At 35.9% G+C, this 12,159-nt stretch overlaps 2 protein-coding genes across 2 annotated transcripts; one reads left to right on the plus strand and one right to left on the minus strand.

Annotated features, from left to right (window-relative positions):
* Window positions 1-1,859: 1,859 nt before the first annotated feature.
* On the minus strand, window positions 1,860-5,195 carry LOC139139407 (uncharacterized). The gene is made up of 6 exons (XM_070708314.1): window positions 4,414-5,195; window positions 3,903-3,979; window positions 3,702-3,809; window positions 3,203-3,421; window positions 2,375-2,523; window positions 1,860-1,918 (listed from the first exon to the last, which is right to left on the minus strand). Exons 1-4 carry the CDS (start codon window positions 4,775-4,777, stop codon window positions 3,314-3,316), a joined length of 657 nt encoding a protein of 218 aa, XP_070564415.1. The 5' UTR covers window positions 4,778-5,195; the 3' UTR covers window positions 1,860-1,918; window positions 2,375-2,523; window positions 3,203-3,313.
* A 1,660-nt stretch (window positions 5,196-6,855) lies between these two features.
* LOC139139409 (uncharacterized) lies at window positions 6,856-11,938 on the plus strand. Its single transcript, XM_070708315.1, has 3 exons — window positions 6,856-7,021; window positions 8,144-9,646; window positions 10,373-11,938. The coding sequence occupies exons 1-3, from the start codon at window positions 6,859-6,861 to the stop codon at window positions 11,656-11,658; spliced, it is 2,952 nt and encodes a 983-aa protein (XP_070564416.1). The 5' UTR covers window positions 6,856-6,858; the 3' UTR covers window positions 11,659-11,938.
* Window positions 11,939-12,159: the final 221 nt, after the last annotated feature.

Consider the following 12,159-nt stretch of genomic DNA (forward strand, 5'->3'; position numbering starts at 1 on the left):
TAATATGCTACCCAGATTAGACCATGAATATGGAATAAAAGATACTGGAAAAATTGCCAAACAATATGGTTACAGTAGCCAACAGTTACATTGATTTTTGGCAACATAATTAGCATTTTCGTTGAGTGTCAACAATACCTTGTACATCAGCTTATCAAAATACCAAGTATCCAGCTGTTCCACACATCAATATTTGCATGCTTTGCAATGTCAATTCAAACTCAAATATTGTTGCTTGAGTATTACATTGAGAGTATCAAGCTTGGACTTGCAATAATAACCTGGTACATTGAAATACTCTTTTCACATAAAGGTTTTGACAGTAAAAGAATCTGTTTGTAAATCATGCCAGTTGTATTGCGATAGCTCAATAGTGAATGTTGATTTCACAGCAATACACTATTTTGGTAAATGGTGTTCTATGAAACACCAAGAAAATCTTAAAATAAATCTTGGTAACCTGATAACAAAAGTGTAAGTTTAGAGTTCACAAGTAATTTGTAAAAACAGACTGTAAATATCATAAAAATTTACAAGAACAGAATATTTTGGCATTACGTAAAATATAGTACAAATTACTATCTTTAGCCCCTCGTATTTTGGTATGATAAATTTGCGTTCAATGAAATACAAAGATCATCTTGAAATATATTTTTGTCACAAGTTCCTGAAAGTGTAATGTAAAATCACAAGTAAATTTTTAAAAAGTTGACTACAAATATCATGAAAAAGATACGAGAAAAATTGTTTTATGAAATACAAAGATCACCTTAAAATATTGCATTTTTATAACAAGTTTATGAAAATGTAAGTTTGAAGTCACAAGTAAATTTGTAAAAAAATAGACTAGTATAAATATCATGAAAAAGTTACAAAAGGACAAAATATGCTATTATCATCTAAAAATTTTGCAAGAGATGTTTTGAGCATTTACCTTAGTAAGTAAGCAGCTGTTTCTCACTTTTTGTGGGGTTTGTATAAATATGTGACAAGAGTTTTGGTAAATACTGTAAATTATTGTAAATTGTTCACATCATACCTCAGTATACTTAATAACCAATAATTCTGAATACTTCATCAAGAACAGCATGTGTAATAAATCTGATGAAGCAGTAACCAAATTAATGCGAAAGTAAAAAATATGGTAAAGGTAAAATAAAACGTAACATTTCAAAGTTTTTTAAAATAGAGAAATAGAAAAAATATGAAGTTTTGTTTACTATTTTTTAAAGCTAGCCAAGAGAAAAAATAGGAAATAATCAAAGAAATTGTCAAACAGAAAGCCACTGCCAACAGCACACCTTCAAAACAGAACACATAAATAAATATTCACCCAGTATCTCAAAGTAAAGACTTGCTGTTTCACTACATGGGTTATGTGTACAAAAGATAATGAACGTCAATACCCATAACTTGTACAAGTTTTAAGCAATGCAATATTGCACGCCACAACAAAGCACACCTTTGAAAGATTAAAAGTGATTCTGCTAATTTGATGGATAGCAATAAGTATGAAATCCCTGAATGCAATCTTTTCAGCATGTCAGTGCAGACTGTACAGTTGTAAAATTTACTGACAGTTAAATATTTATTGGGAAATGATATTCAACTCGGAAAAAGTATTGTTAATAAATCAAATATCTTATGCAGACAGTGTTGAAAAGTCGAGTAACTACGAGAACTGCAACTGTAACTAACATCCTTAACAACAGATTCCTCAGCTACAATTGACTCGTGTGAATCAAATGACAAGATCAGACCAGTCAATTGATTTCTATTGAAGATGGTGAAAAGTACCAACCTGCACTGAATGAAAATTCAAGGACAGGTTTTTCTAAGTTGTCTCTGTTCCTTTGGTTTGAGTGGACAATGAGATAAGCACTCCCAATATTCACTCTCCTGAGAGAAAGTCTTTGGCCTTGCCAAGAAAGAGAGAGAAAAAAGGTGAAATATGACACTGTGCACACTGCTGACTATACATTAACAGCCGTCTTAATGTCTGTATCTTAAAAGTTGCGCTTCAATTTTCCCCTCACAGTTCAAATTCAATACAGAAACAAGGGTTTTCATAAAACTGCTTCTTTATACTTAAAATATGACAAATTTGTAAAATATGAACTTATATACACTTCAAATTAACACATTAATGTTTATCTTATATGTACTTCACAATGAAGTACTAGTAACTAATTCTCTACAAATGAAAATTGTAGTTGAGAAATACAAATAAAAAATATTAGCAAAGTGACAAATAAAAGATAATTATCAAATATTCTCAATTAAGCATGTTCTTATAAGCAGGATGATCATACAGATAAACACGCCAGACCGGCTCAATAACAATTATTCAGTTCAGATACTCAAGATGTCTTACCTGTATGCAGATGAGTTATTGCCTTTTGCCTTGAAACAGTTTCTTGCAAATAGATCTTTTCGCCCCACTACACTTGTTGGTCAAAATCCTGGTCAGCTCTTTTTCAGTGATACTTTCTGAGTATTTCCTTGACCTTGCCAACACATATGCTGAAAAAGGGAAACCATTTTATTGCTGTTATTATGCGAAATCAACCACGATTGCATCATATTTTAAGGTGCACATGGACAATCTAAGACTTGACACATGACTTCTGTGTTACCCCAAGGGGTTACATTACGAGATTTTCTAAAGTTTTGGTGGTGTGACATTAACAGAGATAATCAAGCCAGATATGAATGTAAATGATTACTGTCAAACTGCAACTGAGGTGAAGAAAAGTCTAGTTTTTCAAAACAATTGCATGTGCAGTGACAATCCATTTGTTAGAGTTTGCATGAAGGATGGCGGTAAGATATTAGTACTACAGTGCCCAACATGTCAGGCAACAAGATAATTCCATAGGAAATTTTACTACTTCAGGTGCATTCTTTTTGGTTTGCAATAGAGATCATCAAAGTACACCTGAAGTATCCAATTCCCATGGTATTGGAGTTACCTTTCTGTATGAATGATAATCAAATAATACAACCCAGTTACCCAATTAGAAGGCTCATACATGAACAAGCAGCAGTCGCTCTATTAAACGTCATGACAGTGCAAAGAAGTTCAGATACATTTCCAACCTTACTTGAAAAGCAACCATGGTCAATGCAGGAAAGGTAACAATTGCTACTTTACACTAGATAATTACATAGCAAAATTTTAAAATCATAAAGGATTCCTTACTTTTCACGGCTCGTACGATAGTTTGGTCCAAGGGCCGTTTACCTTGCAACGATTTGCCCGTATCACAGGCGGTCGATGCTGATAAAATATCTATGGAAAAGAAGTGATCTATTACTTATGGAAAAGTTTCTTGGAATCCTTGTGACATTCAGCTAGTAGTCCATTTAGGACTACACATTGAACATGCACCTTGCTCCCAGGTACCAGTTCGATCATAGTCTGCATATAGAGAATATAAAAGACAAAAGAATAACATTACACATATAGTCACATGTTGAATATTGAAATATCACATGTACTGTACATGTAAGAGATACTATTTTCTGCGGTCAGTGCAATGTACAGTTTCATGACAAAAGGTCTAACAGGTATGTATAATATCATGATTACAATCTGGGAAGAGTGGGGATATCACTTAATGTTGGTATATGCATTTCCAGTGTCTGGGACCCGATTTGTGTATGTGTATACAATGTACCTTTAAACGGTAAGTACTTACACTTTCATAATTTGTTGCTTTCCCTTTACTACCTATGTCATCTGGAGATAGTGACTTGAACTTGGTACATGTATCTTGACTGGGAACAGTAGTATACAATGTTGGACCCTAGAGATTATAGAAAAGCAATAAGCAATATTTAAGAGACTGTACAAACTGAACAAAAAGTTAAAGAAAACATCAGCGTCGAAAATTACTCACTTGCTCTTGAAAACCAAACAGGCTGGAAAATAGATCCTTCCAATAATTCATACAATTAGAGCACTCTGGTGGTGGTACTACAAAGCAAAAGGAAAATGAAAATACCATCATAACAGTATACTGCAATTTTTGTTTCATTTATGTAGCAGATTCAACACAAGTAAACACATGACACAGTAAGGGTTGGAACATACTATTGTAAAACTGATGAAAATAACATGCAATGTATTGGTCCAGGAGAACAATTACACAAGTATTGGCAGGTGGCCATACTGCTTGTTACTTCAATATTCATGCAAAACAAACAGCTTAATCAATCAGTAGCTTTTCAATGACAGAAATATGAGTCAATGACATCATGAAGTGTTTTCATGCATACTAGTTTCAAATCTGAAGCCATCCATTTTGCAATAGCGAACTGACATTGTACTGATCCAAAAAGAGGCCACGAGGGGGAATGCTTCCATTGTTGAATACTTTTTGAAGTATTTTTAAAAGACAATAACTGTACCTGGTATTTTTATAAAAGCGTTATCCTTTCCTTTGGACTTGCTCTGAACTGAGTTGACACTTGTTGACGGGAAAGGTGCAGGTGCATGTACCATGTCAACTTCGTTGACGGTGTTCATGGCCATTCTGTAGATGTCTGAGGTGCTTTCATCCAGTTCCTCATCAAATAGCAACTGTCGCATGCTAGGCCCATTTGCCGATTGTGATGATGTAGATGAATCTTCTGATGGTGTACATTTACTAATAAATGAAGATGTGTCATGCGATTCACTCACAGAACTTGTCCATGAATTGCTCAGGTATGTATATGAAGGAGTATCGTTATCCATCTGTGGTTGTTGAACAGGTGGTGCTGGCTGAGACATTGAAGATGTCTGTTCTGCATACACAGGTGGAAAGGCTCATGGGAAAGTGGTGTTGATTTTGCCAGAGGTGTTAATGTACGGTTCATATTAGAATCAATTTTGCTTATGGCATTATGGTCACTGTTGCTCAAGACAGGTGAACTTTCATCATTTGTTGGTGTATTGGAGGACTTCTCTTCTGATTTGTTTGTGCCATGTTGCTTGCCATTACCGGGGAATTTTTTTGCAAAAAACTCGGTTGCTTGTGATTTCGCAGCTTCAATCCTTGCTGCTTTTTGTAGCTGTTTCTCTTTCTTTGAGGTGGTAGTCTCCTGTGAATCGGCTGTTATTGGTTGTGTGACCTTCTTTTGCTTTTTGCTTGCAGTAGTGCTCTCTGCTGTACTTTTTCTTTTTGGTGTTGTACTCTTTTTTGCAGGACCACGATTCAAGTTTCTTTTTTCCTGGTTGCTGCTTTATTTTCTTTAGTACCTTTTTTAGCTTTGCCTTTATTCTTTATCACTTTGGTTGTTGTACTAGTGTCAGCTTCTGCCTCCTCATCCAAAGCAATTTTCTTTGCAGTTGATTTTCTTTCTCTTGGACGATTCAGTCGGTGATTTTGTTCAATTTCTCTTAGTTTAGCTGAACTTTCCAACTCTGCTCTGTTGACAACCTTTTTAGTTCCTACAATGTAGATAAAAAGACAAGTTTGTCATTCTTAAATCCAATCTATCTCTTACATCAAACAGTGATTTACAGCTCAACACATGTATTCATGTTAAGGCCAAAAGTATGAGTTGTGCTGTTCCAATAACATGTTTTTTTTAAATACTAAAATAGGGTAGGTAGGTAGGTCGGAAGGAATTTTTTTGATAAAATATTTGTATTTATAAATATGCATTTTTCAGGGAAACACTTGCCATATTTCTTGAAAAATGTGTCACCACATAATTTAAAGGAAAAAACCCTAAAGACATCCTCGTTAAAGCAAAAATCAAATGCCAAGTGACGAATACGTGCTTTCACAGGTTTTTTCCTTTTATTTACTTCTGTGTGCGACAGGAAAAACATCTCTCATGCCACAGATGTACAAACATCATTTATGTACAGCCATGCTCATGTGAACATCATCTTATGCATTTAAATATCAAGCTTGAAGACTCACTCTTTCAGCAATAGCTATTCCAGGTATGATGAACTGAAATATTCTATGTGGATGCTCACTCTCATCACATGATTAAATTTGTTCTGCTTTATATCAAATAAGACATATTTACATGTACTTTGTTAAGAGAGTGTAGGAAACATTTTCTTCGTCAATATGCACTTTCCAAAATTTTGCTAACCTTTCAACTTCAAGGACGATCGAAATACGGCATTCAGAATCAATAATAAATGTTCATCATGGTTTTGAAGGAAAATTATAATGACATGAAAGCAGACAGCTAAAGGAAGACGTGCCTGGTGATGATAAGTACATGTAGTTTGTGTCCACATACAAAGAAAACAGCGTACAAGTAGCACAATTTTGTGGAGGGACTGTGATGTACACAATGCTTGAATAATTGTTGGAATTATCTAACATGCTTGATGTCAATGAAGTTTTTAAAAAGCCCATTATGATTATTTCTCCACGACTCAGTAGGACTATATTAACTTACTGCGAAAACACAGATTAATCTTCATTTTCAAAATCGTAACTTACCGATTTTCACGATTTGAGCCGTGTATATATCCTCAGTAGTTGCACAGGTCAAAACGTCAAAATTTCTCCATTTCACGCTGATGGTACTCTTTTCTACAAACTCACCATCGACCACGTCGCTGCGGGGTAGGGAACAGTATGTCTTGTCTTCCGCAAAATACACCAACATCCACTCATCCATTTTTAAATGTTGTTGCCAGGAGCAATGAAGGACAAAAGAAGTCGACTTTAGGAGATCTGTATATGAAAAGACGACCTTTGGCTGTCGAGTCTTCACAATGGCGATGAAAAATACCGCGCAAGATATTTTGACTAACGCGCGTTTATTGCGGGTAAGTGATTGGCTAATATTCATCACGTGACGAAAAGCGCTATTGCGCCTGTGCAATGACCGGTCTGCATGCTAGTGTTGACACTCACTCTTCGACATATATCCAGGAACTTACGACGAGACGATTTTGCTATCAACGGCACTTTATATCAGCACAATATGTCAAAAAGAGGCAGCGATTTCGCGGCTCGAGACTGTAAGAGGACTAGAAGCACCGTTAAGTCTCTTCTAGGTGAGTAATGAAGTTTGAAAAATGCTTGTTACCGCTATACCTGTGCTATTCTATTGCGGCTAGCCCTGCGTACGATGCTGCTGTGTGTTCCGCTACAGCTAATCGCCCCGCTCACCAGCGGGGCGATTAGCTGTAGCGGAACACACAGCATCGTACGCAGGGCTATATTGCGGCTTACTCGCTCGTTTTGACGGTGGCACGGTCCTTCTATAATCACTCACAGTATTACAGTGATTCCGATATTGCTGCAAATCAACATCGCAAAATCGGGGAAAACTCTTTATGGCCTATTTTGGCGTGGACATTATCCTCTCGCCTGCACCAGTGGCTCAGAACTGGTCCAAAATAAAACTACTCTTCCAAAGAAGAACAAACAATTTGAACGATCAAAATGATATCGCTGATGTGATAGGGAGTGTTTCAAATCAAGTTAAATATAACCATGAAGAGGTTCAGTGAGCGCACACATATTTTTTCATGTTTGTTTGTTTTTGTTTTTTGCCACTACTACTGTAGTGCGCATTATTTCAATGTGACATATTAAACTACGATTTCGATGTAAGTAACTGTAAGTTGCTGGCCTACACTAACAGATTACTAAACCATGGACTGAAGATGTCCCCAAACCCCTAGACACATTTACTAGCTGTGGTATGTAATTTGTAAAGACATATGCAACGACAGACCACGGTCCCTCCAAACTTAAATGTACATAGACAATTGTTCATAATGGAAAACTGGAAGACTTGTCAAATGAATCCAAAAACAGCTAAAATGCTGCAAGCACATGGCAGGTGAAATACATGTAGGACTTGATTATCCAGATCCTTGCTTAGCCCCTGCATTTCCAAACAAAGTTGATAGTTTTAAGTAAAGCATAAAAAGAATTTGATGGCATTTCTGTATTCTGTAATACTGTGATTGAAATACTTCTAAATTGGCAGAAATTGCAAATAACCCTCATCTTCAAATTTGTTAATATACCCTATAAGAACGTGTGCACAAATTATAATAATCCCTCAATGTTTTTAGTAATACTGGATATTTAATGACCATTATCTTACAAAAAACAAACTCATTATTGACAGTAAAATATATTTTTTTCAAATACATGTAACACAGAACAACATCGAACTGGAGAAGCTGCCTGGCAACACCAGGATATAGTAGGGCAACTAGTACCTGACGAGGATGTACATGTACAGGCTGAAGCCACAGCATCAGGGCCATCTTACGAAATGAATGAAGTGGAGCCCAGTACGAGTGGAAACTTTTTTCAACCCATTGATGAGAGTAATTGCAATGATGACTGTGATTCACCCTCTCAAGGAAGAATAGATACCACAACTGACAGCTACCGTGCAGAAACTTTGAGCAATGAAACACATGACACTGACAGCTATGTCAGCATTACAAACAAATATAGTGAAACATTGCAGTCAACTAATCAACCACCATGCTCAGGAATGGACTTAAGTGAACATAGAGAAATTTATCATTCCTTTTTTGATTGCAACTTTGATGCAAATGATGAAATGGATACATCACCAATATTCGAAGAGGGTGAGATATGTGGGCCATCAGCAGAGGACTTTGAGGAAGTTAGCAAGGCCAGTAATGAAAAATGTAATGAAAAACAATGTGATGAGCCAATCTTCCCAGACTCTACTATAACTGTAAGCATGAGTATGGTGCTGATCATAACATATGCTCTCAAGTTTCACCTATCAGGTGAAGCACTTTCAGATCTTCTGACTTTAATAGGCTTGCACTGTGCAAAGAAACACCCTGGCCTGCATTCTTTACATACATTTTTGAAGTATTTTCACAGTGTTCGCAATCCACTGGTGTGCCATTATTACTGTGAAAGATGTTTGCGGTACCTTGGTGTTAACAGTGACAAGGGCAGATGTCCAACAGCTGGATGTGATGCTGATTTTTCGCGAAAAACTACACCTTTTTTTATAGAAGTTCCTATTGAAAACCAAATTCGCAAACTATTTCAAAGTGAACATTTTTTTCACAATATTGGACATCGTTTTGACCGGAAGAAGGAACAACCAGGCAATATAGAAGATATCTATGATGGAGAATTGTATCAAAAAAAGAAGAATATTCTTTCTGAAGGACAAAACATTTCCTTGATGTGGAATACAGATGGTGTGCCTGTATTTAAATCCTCGTCATTTTCACTCTGGCCTTTATACTTAATGGTGAATGAGCTCCCCTTCCATGAGCGTGTGAAGAGAGAAAACCTGATATTTGCAGGATTATGGTTTGGCACAGTTAAACCAGACATGCTTACATTTTTAAAACCATTCCATGCAACATTTTCAAGGCTAGAAAATGAGGGCATCACCGTTGAAACCCACACTGGTCGCAAGTTCACATCTCGAGTTCTTCTGATAGCTGGCACTTGTGATCTTCCAGCAAGAAGTATGGTGTGTAATTCTGTCCAATTCAATGGATTTTTTGGCTGTCTTAAATGTTTGCAACCAGGCCAGACAGTGAAAACAAAGAAAGGAGGGCATGTCCACACTTTTCCATTTATAGAAGAAAATCCAACAGGACCACCAAGAACTCATGAAAACATGTGCCAGGACGCCAAAACTGCTACTGAACAAGGTTGGTAACATTGTTCCATTAACTGTTGTAATCTACTGATAAAGAGGTGTGTTAAATTTAATGTCATGTCTCATCTATCAGGTGTTTAAATGTATACATCTTACCACTGCATGTGGTGTGTAAAACAACCTGACAGATTTCCTAAATATATTGTGTAATGGTCCTTGCAGAAGATACATCTATCAATATTGTTATATCATATGGAAGTAGGTACATGAGAGCAAAAGAAGATTTTCAATTGTTTGAAGTCACTTCTATTTCAAATTTCAAATGTAAAGCATTTCATATTACACTCACTGGCCTTCAAAGGGTAACTTTACACAACCTGAGATCAAGGCTTTGCATTTTCTGAAGGAAGCTATGTGCAAGTTGAGATGACACAGTCACTCTTGGCAAGATGTATTTTTAATGCATTATTGAGAATTGGTGTGTAGAACTGTATATATTAAGTGGTACTTACAGTGCTTGGACGGATCTTCATGGGTTGCAGTTTGTCCAAATTCATTTATCTCAAAAAGAAGCAATATTTCATCAAATTTGGTTGTCTATGGTCAGTAAATTACCTTTTCTTAGAGTTATGTGAACTTGTACAGTCATAAATTTTATTAAGCTCTTTCAGAAAAAATCATACATATTGACAATCTTGCCATTTACTCCCACTAAATTAGCCTAAAACAATACATATTAGTGTCTTATTCTCAATGTTATCTTCTTTTCCTCCAACAGGTAAGATTGTTAATGGCATAAAAGGACCATGTTGGTTCGGAGGACTCAACCACTATGACCTCACAAATGGAACAGGAATAGACTATATGCACTGTGTGCTACAGGGAGTGATGAAGACCTTGTTTTCTCTGTGGTTTGACACAACAAACTCTTCAGAAGACTTCAACATCTCACACAAAATACATCAGGTGGATAAGCGTCTTGAAGAAATACATCCACCAAACGAAATTTCAAGATGTCCACGCTCCCTTGAAGGACACAGGAAGTATTGGAAAGCTTCCGAGGTTCGGTCATTTTTACTTTACTATGGACTTGCAGTTTTGTTTGGCATTTTGCCTGATACATACTACCAGCATTTTGCTTTGCTGTCTGAAGCTATCTTCATTCTCATTCAGGAGTCTATATCTGTAGAACAATTAGAATTAACAGATAACCTACTACAACATTTTTGTTTGCTTTTCGCTGGTTTGTATGGGGAACGGTACATGACCCATAATGTACATTCCCTCTTGCATTTGACAGAAGATGTAAAACAATTAGGCCCCGTGTGGACCCATAGTTGCTTCCATTTCGAAGATACAAATGGTTTTCTTCTTAAACTCATTCATGGTACTCAGAATGTTCAGTTTCAAATTTTGAGTGCTGTATCTCTCGTTCAAAATCTACCCGATCTTGTACAATGTTTAGAGGCCAGTCAAGAAGCAATGAATTTTTATAAGAAATTAAACAAGTTAGAGAAAGGTAATTTAGTACAGTTACAACAGAACATTTATGCCATAGGTTCTTCTGAGGAGAGTGATCTTGAGGACATGGAATTCAATGCTCTGTTAAGTGTCATCGACCAAGCACCACCGAGTAAAATAGTAAAGAAGTACCAGAGACTTAAAATAGGATCTACTGTCTATCACTCTTCATCCTATAGAAGAGCATATAAACGGAATTCATACACAGTCATATATAAATTCAATGATCATTTTGAGTATGGCCATATTAATTTCTTTTTCCAAGTGAAGACTTCATGCTTTTGTGAAAATATGGCTAGTTGTACATGTGATGTCCAAAATTATGCAATTATAAAAAAGCTACCTGTTAAAAAAGAAGTGACTCTAGTAAAAGATGATGTGACAAATGCAACAGGATTTCATCTGTCTGTTGTTAGCAAGTCAAATGAAGTAGCTTGTGTCGCCGTAGAAAATATTAAAGCAAAATGTATTTACATGAAGTTTACAGATATACAAGATTTTTGTTTTGTTGGTCACTTCCCAAATCTTAAAGAGAAAGATTGATTGCAATTTCTGCCACTTATGGAATGACAATATTATATGATTATGTAATGCCCCACCAAGTAGAACAGTAAACAGTACAAGTAGGATCTACTGTCAACTCCTATACAGAAACATATATGAATCTTATGCAAAAAACATAATGAACTTCCACCTTACATGTACATGCAAGTGCATAAAAGGAGCAACTCACAGTTGGGAGTATTGAACAAGAGTGTGTTGATGTTTCTTATCCAGTCTTGTAAAAGTAAGTTAAGCATGTGTATTGAATAAAATGCATTATTTAGAGTATATTTGTTTTGTGCTATTGTAAGTTATACACACAAAATACATATTACAAAACTCTTTCCTCTTTGAAATGGGTCAAAGGCAACACAAGGTCATATTGCTTGAGTATACAGTGTAGAGTGAATGCAATCATCAGTTAATTACAGACAAGTATATAAAATTCTTACATTTTACATTTTGTGTGTATTGCACATGGACTGGCTAAATTGACACTTT

This window comes from Ptychodera flava, chromosome 8, assembly GCF_041260155.1.
Source record: "Ptychodera flava strain L36383 chromosome 8, AS_Pfla_20210202, whole genome shotgun sequence".
Classification (NCBI taxonomy): domain Eukaryota; kingdom Metazoa; phylum Hemichordata; class Enteropneusta; family Ptychoderidae; genus Ptychodera; species Ptychodera flava.